Below are 19,284 nucleotides of genomic sequence, written 5' to 3'. Positions count from 1 at the left end.
TCCATGTACAGAAGTCAGCTGACTGGCTGTTGAACCTTACTTCAATAATAGTGATGGAATAGTGTCCTTCACCACACCTGAGGCAATAGGCTGATTTAGTGGGACCAGGACAGGTTGTGTGGCATCCACAGCTTTGTCCCCCAACAGAGGGGAGCATCCAGGGAGTACAGGAGGAACAGCTGGGAGGCTGCCATAGCTGCCCCCAGGCAACTGTCGCCTGAGGTGATTACCTACTCTGCCTAATGGTAGGGCTGGCCCTGCATGTGCATACGTGTGTGTGTGTGTGTGTGTGTGTGTGTGTGTGCATGCGTGCATGTGCACGCACATGCACACACAATATACTTTCATTTTGCTTTGATCTACTATGCCTACAATCTGTGTAAGAAAAAAAGGTTGCTTGCCACCTTTATTTGTTTTATTTATTAAAAGATATCCTTACAGTTACTGGGACAGTGTACAATAAGTATTAATTAGGGTGGTTTTGTACATGTGTTTATGTGTGGCATATACCCCTTCCCAAGCTTAAATGTTCACTTTTAGGTGCAGCAACAGACCTAGAAGTGCTGGCGAAAACCTGTGTTAGATTTTGGAGATGAATACGTGGGTAGCATATAGTTTATTGAATAGTTTATTGTCTGTATCATTAGACTTCAGCCAGTGGGTTAGATCCAGTACTGAGTCACAGGCTGACCCAAAATGAGTTGCTGCAGCAGCACTACCACCATTCAAACATATGGTTAAAAATGAAGAAGTGGGTCCCATCTTTGGGCTAAAGGTGGGTGCTGGGTCTGGAAAGGTTGAAGACTACTGGTCTACATCTATTCTACATAGACCCATATGCAGGCAGACAAAAAAAGTAAACACAGGTATAGTCTCTGATATTCTGAGTAACCGGTGACCAAAATGCCCTCATAATGGGGAAGCAAGAATTGCCCAGCTGAACCAAGGTTAAGAACAGTGAAGTAAATGGGGAGCTCTAATATGAGAGATTCCAAAGGAAATTCCTAGCTTAGTTAATTTTCATAGCACACACATTATTGCCTGCAACAGTCTTGTCTTTTTTATCTTAATGTCTGCAAAAGATACCGTATAACATGCTGATCCCTTAGCCCATGGCAAAACCCAGCCATGAGTGCCTGAGCAGCCCACTGAATGAGCCAGGGTACTGTCTGCTCAGATCAATCTCTTCTGTAAGCCGAGTGGGAAAAGGAAATGCTTTTTCTGGATGCACCTCATTAGTGGCTGATCATACGTTAGCGATGGAAAGCCCAGGCGGGCACAATAATCTTCCCATGAAGTACGCCTTCATGCAGGAACAAATGCAACTACCCCTTGGGTGTGTGTTCCTCTCGTTTTAGATCAGGTGTATTTTACTGTCTGAGCCTTTTGCTCTCCCAGCATCCTGTGCTTTGAACAAGGGAAACCATGTTGCATTGCCTTACATCCAGTTATAGTGCTGCATGTCTAGGGTCAGGTTGCCATCTTTTACTTGCTCCCACCTTTATGCCTTTATTTTTTCATGCATTCCAATAACAGAAGTTCTCAGGATGGTTTATAAGTAACATGTCAGGAGCATGTCAATTAACAGCTGCCTGTGTGGCAGAAAAATGGAATGGTGTTGCATGAGGTGCAATGATAAGGGAAACTGTATCTGTTGGAATTCTGCATACTGCAGCTTTTAAAGGCACAAGGCCTTTGTCAGAAAAATAGGGGGCAACCCTGGCTTTGCCATGTAGTCAGCAATAATCCTATTATGGTCCCTATGTGGTGTCCCATATCTTTATACGAAAATATGGGAGCTGGCTTACCAGTGATTGTTTGTGTCCAGTACCATGGACCCTAAGCAGTAGCTGATCTTACAGATTTCAAGCAGAGGTCTTTCCAAGCCTCACCCTCAGGAGACTTTTACCTGGAGATGATGTTAATTGAACTGTTACCTTATACACAGAAAGCATGGGCTTTGCCACTGTGCTAGAGTTGCTCTATGAATTAATTACACCTTCCAGAGTGTATTTGGTGCTTGGGGTTTCCAGCAGAGGCTAGTGTATAGTACTTGTGGCATATGTGAGAGAATTTAGCAGGAGACCCACATTTGACCTTGAAACTAAAATTCACTCAGTGCTCTAGAGATGGCAGGTAAGGGATTGGTAAGGCAGCTCCCATATCATTGTAATAGGATATTGCACACTACACTCATCACACCAGCACCATATGGGATGGTGCTATTGCACCCATGTCCTGCTTGTGGGCTTCCCATAGGCATCTGGTTGGCCACCGTGGGAACAGAATGCTGGACTAGATGTGCCCTTGGTCTGATCCAGTATGGCATTTCTTATGTTCTTATGTCTCCACACCCAGAGAGAGTAAGCATCCTTTGTTGCAAGGATGACTCCAGTTTTGGTCGCTGCAGGTAGGAGGGTGGACAAAGAGAACAATGGAACATGAAGCATAACAGCAGCTTAATCTGTGCTGCAAAGTGTATAAAGAGACAGGGACTGTGTTCAGGCAAGTACTGGGAACTTGACTTTTATTAGTACCCACAGGATGTATGTCTTGACTGCACCCCTTTAATTGGGATGGGGAGTGGGGAGCTGATTAGCCAGGAAAAACTGACAATCCTTAACCTGGCAATTCTATCATGTTTTGCAGTGGCACACTATGCTATGAGCTAGAGCTTGTCCTGAAGCATCTTACCCTGGTCACATTTACTTGCATCAATATGTGGCCATGGTCTGCATCTATAACATGTGGGGCATTTGGTCCCACTTTGAAAATACTCAAGCCATTCTTAACATTGCCGGTGAAAACAAGAAAACAGACAGAGATACTGTGGGTGTTTATTCGTAAAACATGTTTTATTTCATGTCTATGTCTATGCTGGAGAGTACAAACTACTCAACAGAGAAATGTCGCCCAGATGCTCTTTGGGATTGTTGTCTCTGCCTGGAATAGATATGCATCCTCTGCAGGTTAGCGTAACATTTTGCTTGACCCGCAGATTACAGAATGGGGAGGGGCAGATGGGGCCATGCTGGACTATAAGCACCTCGTAACCTTTCTTGGTGGAGCGAGAGGAGCTATCTTTGTGTGGTTGTATGGATTCAAAGAGGTACAGTGAAACAGTGGGAGCATGATGCTAGTCTTCCTCTCACAAAAATAAACACACACGCACACAGACCTACTCCATGTTGTCCTTTTGCTCCGAGATTCTGGGGGATACTGAATAATTTCCTAAGGAAACCCCCGCTTCCAAAGTCTGAACCCGTGGCTCCCCCTTCTTTCCCTCCTTTGCAGCTGCACTGTCATCCTGCACATGCACTGACTAAAGTATCAGGAATGGGGAGCACATCCAGTGGTTCCTTTTAACATGGGAACAGTGCGGTGCTGTGCAGCCTAACTTCTCCCTGCTGTGCTGACACACTACACTTGATCTCATCAGCAGGGCAGACAGATTCGGGCAGCACAAAGCATGCAGGTCAGGTGCACATTTGACCACTGAAAATTCAGCATCCATCTCGGTGGTCTCCACTAGATTTCTTGTCCAAGATGCACATGTGGAAAGTTGCTTGCTGACAGAGAAGCAGCAAATAAAATCAATAGTGCTCATTTGCATGTCTTAACTGAAATATATGAACCTTCTAAAATGGCCTAACATTAATGTGCCTTAGAAACCCACAAATACAGTAATCATTTATGAGTGAGCCAGAAGGTCACACTAAGTGGGCAAAGGACTATTTATTTTGGTTTCAGGATCATATGGCATATTATGGACGTGGGAGGAACTCCCTTCTAAAAGCTAGGAAGTGAAATCAAAGGAGCAAGGGATTATTTTCTATCAGCACTAAAGCAAAGAGCAGATCCAATGGATGATCCTAGGAAATACTTCAGTAACTACAACCATAACAGATCTATTTTTAGTTGTGTTCCTTATTCTTACCTCCATTATATATATGCTCCTTTTGGGTGCCTAATCCATCTTGGGAAAGAGGAGAATTCTCTCCTGGCAGCTTAATGTGGAGTCAAAGCATATTTAGATTCTCAGTGGGGACTCTAAGCATGTTGCACACAGACAGCAGGTGCAAGCAGGTGGTTTGCTGAGAGACGCATGGTTCTGGCACCACACGGAGAGCAGGCAGATCCTTCCTTTAGGCCACTCGTTTACAACAGGGAAACGATGTGGGTGGCTTCCTTTCTGACTGTGTAAATTTTGATGGAGTAAAAGGTTACCTTAGTAATTATTGATGAAGCACAATATCTATCTGTGGGACAGGAGCAAGGAGAGCTCCTTTCTCCCCTGAGCTCACTACTTTGACCAAGAAGGATACAAAGGATACTTGAATGAATAGGAAGTAGGGCGAGGGGCTTTTCCACTTGTAAGACTTTGGTCCCAAACCAGTTCCTCATTAGCATAAGAGTGCAGCTAGGAAATCAAAGAGCTAAAAGAACTCAAAATCATTTTTACTGGGAGTCAGCATCATGGTGTACCTGAGAACAGCGTTAAATGTGCTTTGTTATATCTTGAATACAAATGCTGGGGTGAGGCTCACCCCAAGGTTAGAGTTGACTAGGGTTACTGGTGCAGGAATAACACAAAATGAGGGTATGTATGTGTTAAGGATAAAGGCAGATGGGAGGGACTGTTGGAACCTGCAGACTGGTCTCTTAAGCATGGTTAAGGGATAGAAGTATTATTACGCATCAGACCCGTGACTTGCTTTTCAGTGGGTAAGAAACCAATGGTCCAACTGCCTTCGTTCTTGTGCTTACCTCTGCCAGTGAAACCAGTTTTGGTTTGGCCCCAGTATAGTATAGCATTGAGCCTTTCAGAGAAAACAACCCATGCAGTGGGGTGGGGCTTTGGGGCAAGATGCTGTCAGTGGGCTCACCTCCTCCTTGCCACTGTCACTGCTGCCCATTCATTTGCCTCCAGACCTAATCCACACAACCAGAGGGAAAGCACCTGGCAAGTGAAGGACACTGTTCCATCTCCTCCCTCTTGGCATTGCCTGTGTGCTGGGCGGGGGGAAGAGGCAGTAGTAAGGGGCAGCAGCAGGCACAGAAGGATCTGGATGGGAGTCGGCAGTGGTGGTCCCTTGCTTGGGGGGAGGGGGCCTCAGCAAGTGCTCAACAATGCTGATGCTGACCCACAACACTCTTCTAGGGTCATAAGGTGCTCTTCTGCATGTTTCAGAAGGACCAAAGTATCAAATGAAAGCATTAAATGAAAGTGTTCCCAGGTGGAGTCCTTGAATCAGCACAAGCTGCTCATGTTACAGTTGCTGATGCCTAAAGTTACAAGCCCTCTATCTCACACTGCCAGGGATATTTCTGCATGAAATATCACCACAAGGAGGATCATGTTCACCACAAGGAGGATCATGTTCAACCAAGTCATATGGGGATATCCCAGAGTTCTCTGTTCTGCTTCCTAAAGGAATAGTCTTGGCCTCTTTGGTGGACTAAGGAACTCTGGGAAGACATCAAGAAGGCTTACTCTGGTAATGAGTAAGGGTGTATGTATGGCTCTTTAAAGGGTATGTGATCTCATTCCCTCTCTCAGTGAGAAACAGAATTTAAAGCATGTTCAAGCTTTGCTAAATCAGATTGTTCATGCAAAGGTAAACCTACTGGTTCAAGTACTTTTCCCCCTAGAAAAGTTAGAGAGGATACTCCTGCCACCAGCACAACCTAAGCACCAAGCTTTTCTAGCGTAACATTAGATGCTAGATATACTGAGCATGGGTTTAAAAGTGTGGATATCCACACATGCAAATACATACTTGCACACAGGTGCATACTGAAACATCTACAGCTGTTCACATCCTCACTTCAACTCACGCTAGCATTGTGCTCACACAGCTCCATCAAACCAGAACTGGGTGCTGAGCTACTGTGTAGGAGCACATGCTTGCGCGCACAACTTCCCAGGCTCAGTCCTGGGCGTCTCCAGTAAATCGAGTACCATCTTTGGTACTAGGGCTGGGAAAGATCTTTGCCTATGTGATGACACTGAAGAGTCACTGCCACTCAAAGTAGATATACTTGGCTAGATTGGTCTGATCTAGCATAAGGCAGCCTCATCTGTCCCACCCATTAAATTTGACAGAAACATGTTGTGAGCATGAGAGGGGCGATATGGATGAATCTAGTGCAAATGATTGTGCAGGATTATTGGCAATTACACAGAGATGTAGCCATGCTGTATTAAGTATCTGTAATACTTAATACAGTATTAATTACAGTATTTGGTCACATGCTGACCAAAGTCTGCAGAAATCCAGGCTGCAAACCATTCTCCCTTCATCCCATATATCAGCCTTCCCCAACCTGTCACCCTTCAAATGTTTTGCACTGCAGTTCCCATAATCCCTCATTATTGGCCATGCTGGCTGTGGTTGATGGCAGTTGTGATCCAGAACATCTGGAGGGCACCAGGTTGGAGAAAGCATCTATATATATAAAAGATGGGGGTTGAGGAAAGGCTAATTTCTCTGCTACATCTACAATCTGTGCAGTCTTTATGATCTGCAGCATGGCTGTTTCCTGCCAAAGAAGCAAAGGGTTTAAGCAGCAACAAAACCAACAGGTAGCAAAAGGAGCTTTCCCACTCTCATATTCCATTATCCCACCTTCAGGAGAAGTATAACAGCTTCACAGCATACCGAGTTGATTAAAGTCCTAGCGTGAATATAAAACTCATACTATTATAGTACAAGGTCATTGATTTTCTTGTACTACATTGACAGCCCCAGTTGATATATTTCCTCATTCAGTAGAAAAACATGCATAGGAGAATCTTCAACATGTCCGTTTCCTTACACTTCATTAATTAATCTAATTTTGCTTCTGGTGCCTGGGAATTTTAGAAAATAAGTTTACTGGAGGGGGTTCAGAACGTGGCAACTTCCATGATTCCACATGAACCAGAATTCAACCACAGATTTACAAAAAACAGTCAGTCATCCTAGTCCATTATTGCTAAACTCTCCCTGCTTTCACCATTTCCAAGGCGACTATTTGCCTCACCCTTAAAAACAAAAACCCAGCCTCTCCTTTCTCTCCATGTGGCTTGCAGGCATCTCACTTGGACTGCATGCTTCTTTTAGAGGGCTAGTTCTTCGTAAACATATGCCAGGGACAATGATTGAAAGTCCTAGAGCTAGTTGGTTAGACTGAGAATTGTCTCTCGCAGTCAGCTTAGGATTTACTTTGGGCTCCAATTCTTGGGCTTGGGCGTTTCCTTAATGGATTGATGAGAGAGCTTCAGGGCTGCGAGCAGGATTCCTATGGCTATAGCACAGAGCTCTGCTCTTTAGGAATGATAGCTGTTTGGACCCATTCACAGCTTTGTGCAAGACATTCTATGGCTTATTGCATCTCATCTATCTACCCTACACATCGCAGTGCTGCTAAACTCTCCCCTTCGTCTCCCACTTTTCTCTGCAGGCAACAGATAAATCAACTGTGATTAGCAATGGAGTTTGAATCCAGATCAAATGGAAACCTTTGCAAAATAATATGTTAAAGGGAGGAAGGAAGGACTTCTCCCTTGATAGACCCCTCCTGGGTGGCTCTATGGCTTTTCAAGGCCATGCATATTGAATGGATAATTCTGGGCTGGGCAGAGCAGCTGGAATTTGGCCTTTTCTGTTAGGACCTGAGAAATGGGAATGCGGCAAGTTACATGCTTTGCACAGGGACCATCTCACTGCACTTGCTTGAGAGTGATCTCAGGTGAGCTGAACACCTCACAGCAGGTGGAATTAGCACAAGACTTCTCTCGATCTCTCATGGAGTTAGAAGAAAATGAATGGAGCCATTGTGATTTTCTGAAAACTATTCCTTCTCCCTTCTCTCTGCCATTTCTACACCCCTCTCCCTGAGAAAGACTGAGATGAAGCCAGGGAGGAAGGAATTCAAAATAAGAACCAATACTAGAAAAGAGCCAGACATAGTGGTGTAGGTCTTAGGAGGGAGCTCAAAGGGAGCACAACATTCCAGGAAGGTCTCTCATTGGCCAGAAGTGCTCCTACACATCATCACTGCACTGCGGGCCGGGCCGTGGCTCCTTCCTGTGGAATCAGTCATGAGCCTCCCCTTCCCCCTCAAAGCGCCTGGAGTTTGCAGAATGCTTCGTCTCCTGAAGCAGTTAGACAATCAAGAAAAAACTGACTGAGGATGAACAGGATGCCAAATTCCTTCAGGATTTCACAGATCTATTAAGACTCCCACAGTCTCCAGACTTGCTGAAGTTCTGGAAGAATGAAGAGGTATGCTGGAACTCCTGGGTTTTGCCTTGACATATTATGACTATAACTAGTAGTGGGTATCTGACTGTTAAACTGCCAAGCAAAGAGCTGAGAGGGAAAAGCCACTGGTTTGGGCCATGCCACGTTTTTGTCTCTACTGCATCCCAGTGCAAGCAGGGGTGGAGGAGATGGAATTTTGGCTTACCAGTTCCCAAGACTGCAGGTTCTTTCTTGCAGTTTGATGCCATGACGCTTAAAATCTTTGGGTTTAACTCCTTTTCACAAAGCTCTCTACTTAAGCGAGACTGCGTAACTACCACCTCCACTGCTATTTTTCCAAATGATCAATTTAATTTCTTTCATAGTCCAAAACAGAGCAGAAGTCTCCAAAGTAGGTAGGCCTGCTTGCTAGATAATACTTTAAATTATATCCTGAGAAGCCTGGTATGGTGAGAACCTTCATTTTGTTTTAACAAAAAAAATGTTCATAGCAATAGTTCTTTCTTTTCTTTTCCTTTTTAAAATTAAGCCGTTAAAAAAGTAACACTTTTTTCACAATGCTATGGCTAACTGGGACTACTGCTGTTGCTGGAGCTACTGTGGAGATGCATATGGTTTAACTGGCATGAAGGATAGCTAAGGCCATGGTTTCTAGGCCCACTTCATGCATCCGATGAAGTCAACAGCCACTTATGAAAGCTTATGTCACAATAATGTTGTTAGTTTTTAAGATGACACAGGACACCACCAGGTCTGTTGCAACAGATGAACAGGGCTGCTCTTCCGGATGTTATACTTGCACAGGTCCTTAGCAGGAAAGTCCCATCACTGGTGGTATACAAATAAAACAGCCATATTCAGACAACCTAGCCAGTCCATGGGCCCTTAACACTGTGCCTCTGTTTTTTTCAGTGGGATGTTTGCGAGAAAAGTTCCGGTATAAGAGAGCTGAGAAGTCATGTCATTCCAAAACCAGAGTGCTTCATGTGCAACTTGGGACATGAGTTTTTTTAACACTGGGCTTGACGAGAGGAGAATGAAACAGCAATGCTATTACAGACTGTGGCAGATCGGAGAACGGTATCAGACTTGACCACGATGCCTTAAGGATGTGGATCTATTTCCACTCTTCTTTTCCATAGTCAGAGTCCTCACAGTAGCCCCACTAATTCAGCCCCTGCCTTGTCTCTACCAGACAAGCCCCTCCCTCCTTCACTCTGCGAGGCTCCCACGATGGGAGTATCCGAGAAGACCGAGCTGACAGAGTCTGGGTCTGACAGTTTCCGCTCTGCCTTCTGAGCCCCCCTAGCTGCCTGCTTGGGAGAGCTGCTGGCTTTGCATTTGCCATTCTGGCCTTGTGCGTTGCTTGGCACCATGTGCCAGTTTAATCCTTCCTTGCCCCCAGCCACTTCAGCATTGTGATTGGGAGTGGTGCTGAGCACCGAGGAGTTGATACTGTCCTCCTGTTGGCTAGCCTGCTTCTCATTTTTGCGGCACCAGCAATGGCATGGGGTCAGGTAAAGGTAGATGAGCACCAGAATGACACTCAGGATACAACCCACGAGTGTGGTGTAGGCTGTATTGAGTGTGTCTGGGGCCCCATGCGAGCTGTAGTTATGGACTGTGACATGCACATAGAGGGTCTCATTGAACACTTGGCTTACCGCATTACAGGTATACGGGCCCATATCTTCCACGCTGATGTTTTTTATCTGGAGGCTCCCATTTGTCAGCACAGTCATGGAGCTATTCTCCCCCTCCTGCGGGACACGCTCAAATCTGGGTGTCATCCATTCTGTAATGGTTACCCCTCGCTGCCTGGTATCACAGTTGATGATGACTCGTTCCCCACGGTGGACCTCCAGGGCTTGTTCCTTGAATTCGCTGCAGTTCATGACCTCTGGATCACTGAGGCTGGAAATTCTGATGTTTCTGTTCTTTACCTGATCCTGGCATTTGAGCTCCTCCTCAAAGTCCACAGCTGAACTGAGCTGCCGTTTCTGCCAGTGGGTGAAGAGGTTGTAGAGGTCACAGTGGCAGCTGAGGGGGTTGCTGTGGACGTAGAGGCCGTTCTTCACCCAGGCTGGGAGCCCGTTCACCTCATCCACAAACAAGTTCTTGATCTTGTTGGAAGACAGGTCCAGCAGTGCCAACTCAGGAAGCCGAGCCTCTTCCTTCACCAGCTCCAGCGGGAAGCGGGAGATGTCATTATGGCTCAGGTACAATTTCTGGAGGTTGGCCATCTCTTCAAAAGCGGAGCGGTCTATCTTGGAGATCTTGTTGCTGTAGAGGAGCAGCACCTCCAGCTCCCGCAGCCTACTGAAGAGGTTCTCGCCTAGCGCCTCAATGTCATTCGAGGAGAGGTCCAAGTACTTGAGGTGCGGGACATTGCCGAAGGCCTCGGTGGAGATGAAGTGAAGGCTGTTGTGGCTGAGGAAGAGGGAGTGGAGGTGAGGGAGCTGGCCGGGCGTCCATTCTGCCCGCAGGCGCTTCAGCTGGTTGTGACTGAAGTCCAGGACCGCAACATACTGAGGGAGGTGAGCCGGGAAGACTTTCAGCTCGGCTTTGGAGCAGCTGATGATGTTGCTGGCACACACGCAGTCCTTAGGGCAATGCAGGGCCAGCCCCCCTTTGCGGGCCGTGCCCAAGCGCGGCAACAGCAGCAGGAGGGCCAGGAGCCCGGCACCCCTTAAACGCGGCGCCAGACGTCGACAGGACATCGCGGCATCCTGAAACCGCATCGTAAGGCTCAGTGGAGGGGGACGGTCACGTTCCTGTCGGGGAGAAGAAACGGCCGGCCGGGAACCATCGGGGCAGCGGCGAGCGGGCCGCGGGGGGCGAGATCCTCCGGGCGACAGCGGCGGCGGGGGGAGCGTGTGCTTGGCGGAACGCGGCGCGGAGAACCGGCTCTCTCATCCCCAGAGCCGCGCCGCGGGGTCCCCCTGCTGCGGCAGCAGGCGAAGGCCAAGCCCCTGCCTCTGCCGCCCGCTCCCTCCAGCCCAGCTGGGGAAAGGGCGCCTGGCAGTGACCAGCGAAGCCCAGCTCGTGCGTTCACGTCCGCTCCTCCCTCCTCCTCCTCAGCATGTCCGCCGAGCCCTGCAGGCTGCCACGCGGTGTTGCATTGCAGCAGCAACAGCCTCCCCGAGCAGCGGCGGCGGCGGCGCCAGCCGCTCGCTCGCTCGCCGGCGAAGAAGCTCCTCTTCCGCCCCTCGCTCAGCCCATCCCGGCGGGGCGGCTCACGCTGCTCTGGCTTCTCATGGGGCCTCTCCTGCCCGCAGAGGGGAAGATTGGACCCGGCTGCGGAAGGCAGTGAAGCCGCCGCCGCCGCCGCCGCCGCCCTGGATGGAGCCTGTCGCCGCTGCCAACGCGGCGCGGGCGTGCGGGGCTGTCCCGCGATCGTAGCGCTCTGCGGGAGCGGGTGGGGCTGGGCCGGCGAAAGGGCTGTCCCCGGCGCTGGCAGCCGAGCCGCGGGCGGGCTGGTTGACTGGAGGAAGGAGCTGGGCTGGCTGGCTGGCTGGCTGCGCGCGCGTGTCTGTGCGCGCGCGTCCAATGAGAGCGCGCGATGTTCCTGCACACCCGCTCCTGGCACGCTCACGCCCACCCACCCATCCACCGCCGGTCGGCAGCGGAGGGGGCTGGCCGGGGCAGCGTGCGGGCTGCTGGGCTTCGCGCCTCCCGCCGGTCCGACTACGTCTCTCACGCTGCCGGCTACAGCTGCAACGTGGAAGGCCGCTCTGCCGACGGCGCTGGCAGGACGCGTCCCGGAGCAGCCGCCGCCACCGGCGTGGTGTTGGGACGGTTGTCGCTGGAAAGGCGCCCCGCCCGGCTCTGCTCGGGGAGCCCCTGCCGCGCCGCCTGGCTGTTAGCCGACGAGGCGAGCCCCGACACGCTGCCCGGGCAGGCGCTGCCCTCTAGAGGGAGAGCGCCCCGTCCCCGACTTGCCGAGGCCGGGCGCGTTTGCTCAGGGAGGAGGTCTCTTTCGTCCAGGGAAGGAGCCGGTGGCGGATACAGTCGTGCTCACCATCCGCTGTTTTTGTTTTGATGCAGATGATATTATTGAGGCGGGCCAGTCATCAGCCGCTGCCGCCGGAACGCGCGAGTTCATAGGGTTGGGCGCAAGCTGTCTGGCCAATGAAGCCTGGCAGGTTTTTAACCCGTGGCCTGCCGGCCGCTCCGCTGTGTTCAGAAAACACCAGATCGTTGTTACAGATGGTGCAGGAGGAGCACAGAAAGCCCTCGATGCTCCGCAGAACCATAGCAGCCAAGGCGGTGGAGCCCGGGGAAGTGCCAGGAGAAGACTAGGAGTTGTAGCAAAAAGTGTAAACAGATGGCGCCGTTAGAGATGGTTGTTTGGATTGGCTTCCCGCAATAGCTGATAACTCCCTGTGTGACCATCGATAGATCAGCAGTCCTATCTCTCTGGGGATGCTAGGAGTTGTAGTCCAACTCATATGCAGGGTACCAGGTAGGGGCAGGCTGGGTGAAGGGGACGGACGAATCCACAGAAGGCTGATATGTGCTTACTCAGGAGCTATGAAGGTGGAATTGCCCAAATAGATTGTTGTCGTTCAGTCGTTCAGTCGTGTCCGACTCTTCGTGACCCCATGGACCATAGCACGCCAGGCCTTCCTGTCCTCCGCTCTCAATTTGAGTGTGCTCAAATTCATATTCATTGCATCGGTGATGCTATCTAGCCATCTCATCCTCTGTCGTCCCCTTCTCCTTTTGCCTTCAGGCTTTCCCAGCATCAGGGTCTTTTCCAGTGACTTTTCTCTTCGCTTTAGGTGGCCAAAATATTTGAGCTTCAGCTTCAGGATCTGTCCTTCCAATGAGCAGTTAGAGTTGATTTCCTGTAGGATTGACTGATTTGACCTCCTTGCAGTCCAGGGGACTCGTAAGAGTCTTCTCCAGCACCACAGTTCGAAGGCATCAATTCTTCGGCGCTCAGCCTTCCTTATAGTCTAGCTGTCATAGCCATACGATGTTACTGGGAAAACCATAGCTTTGATTATACGAATCTTTGTCGGCAAGGTGATGTTGCCCAAATAGATAGGAAGCTGTTAATTGCATTTCTTTCTGAATAGGAATTACTCCATCCCCTATGTATAGTGCTCTTACTTTCAAACCCCACCTTTCTATCAGAATGGTAAAGGTGGTGGACAGAAGCATTATAAAATACAATAGAGTAAAACAATAATCTCTAACTAACCATCATTAAAATTCAATCTAAAACAAGTAAAGTAATTCGTAAGCAGAATTTTAAACAGCGGCAGTCAGATCTCATGTTTAAAAGTTGTTCAGTCATTAAGTCGTGTCTGACACTTTGTGACCCCATGGACCATAGCACGCTAGGCCTTCCTGTCTTCCACTCTCTCCCGGAGCATGCTCAAGTTCATATTCATTGCATAGGTTATGCTATCCAGCCATCTCATCCTCTGCTGTCCCCTTCTCCTTTTGCCTTCAATCTTTCCCAGCATCAGGGTCTTTTCCAGTGAGTTTTCTCTTCACATTAGGTGGCCAAAATATTTGAGCTTCAGCTTCAGTATCTGCCCTTCCAATGAACAATCAGGGTTGATTTCCCTTTAGGATTGACTGATTTGACCTCCTTGCAGTCCAGGGGACTTGTAAGAGTCTTCTCCAGCACACAGTTCGAAAGCATCAAAGCCAGCTCATCCCTCACAGGCACAGCAGCTGGCAGAGATTCCTCCTGCCGGCATTCCTGAGATAGTGATCCTAGTAGTGAGAAAGTGTGGAAACGGGGCTTGCTAGATGCCCAACGCAGATGCAGGGAGCGACAAGCGATGGAGGGCGCGGAAAGGAGGCGTAGCGCCTGTTTGGCGCGCAAGCAATGGCCGCCTCCCGTGGACCCAAGGGAAAAAGGGAGGATCTCTCCCTAGCCCATAAGTTCAGGGTCTTCAAGTGACTCTCCTTCAAACGGGGATCAACTGCCTACTCGGAGCATAGGCTACTCTGCTGTTCCTTGCTTAGTTGCTGGTGATTAGCATCTGAAAGAGTCATTAAGTTGTAAATGGATTAAAGCCTTGAAAAGAATCCTTTCATCTGTGTCTTGAGTTGGCTATTGGAGTCTACTGAAAGAGGCTGCTAGGGCGCTCCTGACAGCCCTCTAGTCCCAGGCTATTTAGAGGTTTAAAGGCTGAAAGCAGCACCTTGAATTGAGACCTGAAACAAACCAGTAACCAATGTTGACGGTGTGGTATTGGAATAATATGTTACAACCTTGTGTTCCAGTCGAATACCTAGCAGTTGTATTTCGAAACAAACTGTCTTCATAGGCGGCCCCACACAGAGCACGTTACAGTGACCTATCCTGGTAGTGAGTCAGGCATGAATCACCAAGGTCAGGTCTGGTTTCTCCAGATAAGGGTGCAGCTGGAGTACCAGCTGAAGCTGTTTTAAAGGTGCTCCTAGCCACCAGGAGCAGCAACCCTGCTTTTTAAGGGGGAGTGAAACTCCATCCAAAACAGCTTGTTCACCTACTCCTGTATTATTTTAAATATACTGGTAATATACCTGAATTTTTCTTTTGGTATATTGGGTAGCAGATACGCATGGGGATTAGGTGTGAGGAAGGGTTAAGGATGTTTTCACAAATGCCTAAATTGGATTTGCATTTCCCACATTTCCAATTCAAACATAAAGCTTACATTGGGTAGAATATCTTCATCTCTACTGCAACAATATAAGGCGTGAATACAGTAGGTCACACTCATCTCTTTCTGTCTCAACAAAATTAACCACACTGAGAAGACCAACAACCTAGCTAAAAAAAGGCCTCGAAGGCCAAAGCTGATGTGGGGACAATATAAGGACAGGGGCACCCTGAAATGTATGGGATCCAGGTCATGTATTATTTTGCTGTTGCTTATTTCCACCCATGCCACAAGACCAAAAACAATAGAAGTGCATCTGTTGGCAACCACAAAGCATTGCCTCAAGAGTCTAAAGTCTAATGATTTCAAGAGATACACTGAGATGTGCTTGTGCCACTATTTCAACTTCCAGACAATATGCGCAGTCATCTTGCTACTGTTAAATCTTCCTAGAACGCCTAGGATTTTTTTACTCTACCCATTCTAGGGATGTCAGAGAATTCCGCCACGAATCTCGGGGAGGCCGAATGCCAGCGCATTCGGCCCCCTGAAATCGGTGGCAGAACGGTCTCCCCCCCGCCCCCCCCGGGACGGGACTTACCTTGGGCAGATCTTCCTGGCGGCGGCTGTGGCGGCAGTTCGGCGGCGGTGCGGCGGTGGCGGCTGCGGCGGCTGGTCTTCCGACCGGCTGCCACCTCCACCATTTCCAGTTTAAAAACAAAACAACACGTGATAGGCTACGTAAAGATTTACGTAGCCTATCATGGCTAGATTTTTAAAAAACACTGTGATAGGCTACGTAAATGTTTACGTAGCCTATCACAGCTGATTTAAAAGGAAAAAAAACTGCGTGTACACAAATGGCGGCGCCCATGGGCGCCGCCATTTGCGTTCCTTATTTTGGCACGTCTTAGTCTACGTAAACATTTACATAGACTAAGATGGTGAAAATAAGGGGAACGCAAATAGCGTAGACGCTATGCTATTTGCGTTCCCCTTATTTTCGCCGTCTTAGTCTACGTAAACATTTACATAGACTAAGACGGCGAAAATAAGAGGGACGCAAATAGCGTAGCGTTTACGCTATTTGCGTTCCCCTTATTTTCGCCGTCTTAGTCTACGTAAATGTTTACGTAGACTAAGACGTGCCAAAATAAGGAACGCAAATTTACGTAGCCTATCATGGCTAGATTTTTAAAAAACACTGTGATACGCACGTTTGCATACGCACGTTTCTTTTTTCTCTTTTAAATCAGCCGTGATAGGCTATGTAAACATTTACGTAGCCTGTCATGGCTGACTGCAGGGACACAAACGGTGGCGGCTACGGCCACCGCCATTTGCGTCCCTGCTAGCCAGCGGCTGGATGTCCGGCCGCTGGCAGAGCCAGCCAGCAGCTCCGCAGAATCCCTGCGGAGCCCGCCGGCCAGGATTCGGGGGGGAGGGACAGAGCGCCTCCTCCCCCAGCCATAATTTCGGGGGGGGGAGGGACAGAGCGCCTCCCCCCTGGCCAGAATTTCAGGGGGAGGGACGGAGCGCTTCCCCCCCACCACGAATGTCACCCTTCGAAAAGGTAAGTGACTTTCGTACATCCCTAACCCATTCATATGATATAATTAGCTGTGCAGCAACTCCTACTGCTAAGGCACAAATACAATCTTATAGAATCTCAGATTCCATTGGGAATCTGAAGAGAAATCCAGAAAGGACGTGTTCATGTTTTTCCATGTTTCTAACACCTGGTTAATCACATGCCATAATAATGACCAAACCTTCTGTTAGGATTTTTTTTTTCTGTATTTCTCAAAAATGACCTTGTGGTGGGAGATTTGCCAGGTGTGTGTGTGAAGTGGCTTTCCTGAAATTTGTATCACTCCCTCTAACAATGAATTCAGCTGGTGAGTGCCAACAGGATTCTAGGCAAAACACAGCAACTGAGAAAGAAGAGAGAGGCACCAGCATGCTCGAGGGAAATATGTTTCTCTTGAGAAAATGTATTTAAGTATAAAATATATTTAGGTTAAAAAGAAATCTAAGGGCGGTGGGGACAAGGACCCAAACTAGCCCAATGAGGTCTCTGCATGGTCAGTGGCTATAGAATGCTGAATGTCTGTTTGGGGGTGGGAAGGAATGGAGTATCTTGGAAAAAGGTTGGGTGGTTGTATGGGACCCTGAATGGAGTACTCTGCCTTGCAATGTTTTGTTGCCGGTCCTCATTTAATTATAACTATAAAGTTATATAGTTTAATTTGCAAAGTGTTCTATTTATCTTGTTTTGCCTCCCCCAAACACTAAGAGGCAAGGCCACTATTATTGCCATTTTTACACAAAGGCAACTGCTCTTTTGAATTGGGAACCTTAATTTGAATACAGAGGGGAATGAAGATCTTGGATGTTATCTGAGTTTCCATGTCATAGTTTACTGGCCTTTCTTATAGCTTCACCTGCCCACCAACCCCCCCTTTTCCAAACATTAACCACTCAGTGGCTACTGAAGTTCCTCCAGATCTTTATAGGTAATTTCTTGAGCTCACTGCCACCAACTTTCTGATTTCACATAGGGTTTTCCACATTTCTGGATCCTTCCCAGCCTATGGCAAGGAGACCTCCTAGGAAGCTCCTCTCATCATCATGAGTTTGTCTTTCTTACCATCATGTTTGATCTTATGGTCCTGGGTAATGTGGACTTACCATCAGATGTTGTAATAATTCTTCCCAGCACCTTCTGTTGAGCATTTCCTATTTCTTCAATGAGCCTAGTGATAATGAGAGTTGTCTTAACTTCTGCAGAAGTTCTTTTCTAAACAGGAGTGAACCAGGATTCTTTGTGGTACCATCTCCAGTTTCCCACCCAAATTCCTTAAAAAAGATGATCAAGATTTCCCTTATGGGAGACTGAGCAATGGATTGTTTCAAAAGAACAATTGCTTCCCAGTTTCTTAAAACATGGATTTTCCTTTATACTACGTGGTGATTGTCGTTCTCATCACCCCAATGGACTTCTACTAAGGAGGCACATCTGTTGACAGATGATTCCCTGTATGAAATCCTGCTAATATTTGCTGCCCCTCTTAGACTTTTGCAATGGAATGTCTGACTGAGGAATTAAAAGAGCCTAAACTGTCCAACAGACAGTAGGTAGTGGTGCTCTGGTGACCCAGTGCTGGATAAACCTGCTAAATGTATATACATGTGCATGCCACCTACTGGTGCTGCTGTGCATACCGTGAAATAATCTTAAATGAAGCACCAGGCAGAAGGATAACTGAAGTGGATACCCTGCAATAGAGGGCTGAAGGCTGAGACACATTAGGAATAATTGCTAATGCTTGCCCTGCGTGATATGTTCTGAGAATGATTACCTGGAAGTCCTGAAAATGATTTCCAGAAGCAAGTGCACTAATGATCAACTGAACAGGTGAAAGGAATGGTTCTTGCACAATAAGCCATATTTTCCCTTGCTGTTCATTTCACTGGACTCTTTGCTATCAGCTTTCCCTTGGATGCAACAAGGACTTGTTCAGATATTATCTTATGACAGAGGGAAGCTATTTCTTTGAATTCAGTGACATTACTTGTGGTATATGCCAGAAATGTCCAGATGTACAGAATGGGAATTGGGGGCATGTGCTTCAATGGGTCCATTCCTATCTAGCAGTGCTACTGGGGGACTATAATTCTGTCCCAAGGCATTTGCACTCTGGAGTTCTGCAAGGGTTTGTTTTGTCCACCATGTTGTTTAACATGTACATGAACCCACTGAGTGAAATCATTGAGAATTTGAGTGAGGTGTTATCATGATGTTGATGATACCCATTCTGTTTCATCTAATGCAGGTGAGGTGGTGGACATGGTAAATGAGGGTCAGTAAAGGAATGTGTGTGGGCTAATAACTGAAGCTCCATCCAAATAAGATGGCGATGTTGGTGGTAGGTGGCTAAGAAGGTGGTATTGCATCACTTTCACAATATGGGTGTGTTCGTAGTGCTAACCCTAACTTTAGCTGTTCAAGCAACTCCTTTGGCACAAAATGCCTTTCATCAGCTAAGAAAACACACCAGCTGTGGCCCTTTCTGAAAAGAGATATCCTGGCAAGTGGCAATATCTACTATCATGACAACATCTAAATTAGACTGCTGCAATATGTTATACATGGAGCTGTCCTTGAAGACTGCATGGAAATGGCAACTGGTCTACAAGACAGCAACAACTGTATTGACCAGAAATTGTCAGTTGGAACATTTCTCACCAATTTTAAAACAAGTTCATTGGTTCCCTGTAAATTTCTAGCTACAATTCAAAGTGCTGGTTTTAACCTTTAAAACTTAGCTTGGAGCCCATGTACCTGACGGATCACCTGATTCCACATGAACCTTCCTGTGCATTAAGATCTGCATTGGAGGCCATTTTTTGGGTGCCACGCC

General features: G+C 47.8%; 1 protein-coding gene across 1 annotated transcript; it reads right to left on the bottom strand.

Annotated features, from left to right (window-relative positions):
- Positions 1–2,848: 2,848 nt before the first annotated feature.
- On the bottom strand, positions 2,849–10,995 carry AMIGO1 (adhesion molecule with Ig like domain 1). Its single transcript, XM_084852870.1, has one exon. The coding sequence runs from the start codon at positions 10,988–10,990 to the stop codon at positions 9,401–9,403; it is 1,590 nt and encodes a 529-aa protein (XP_084708996.1). The 5' UTR covers positions 10,991–10,995; the 3' UTR covers positions 2,849–9,400.
- Between the last annotated feature and the right edge of the window lie 8,289 nt (positions 10,996–19,284).

The sequence above is a fragment of the Heloderma suspectum genome, chromosome 4 (genome assembly GCF_057233095.1).
Source record: "Heloderma suspectum isolate Gila_16-S chromosome 4, 16-S_ref, whole genome shotgun sequence".
Lineage (NCBI taxonomy): Eukaryota > Metazoa > Chordata > Lepidosauria > Squamata > Helodermatidae > Heloderma > Heloderma suspectum.
This window is presented reverse-complemented; position numbering and strand designations above follow the sequence as displayed.

Bases quoted from the DNA above. Each gene is read 5' to 3' on its own strand.
- AMIGO1 (XM_084852870.1), bottom strand. From the start codon at position 10,990: ATGCGGTTTCAGGATGCCGCGATGTCCTGTCGACGTCTGGCGCCGCGT.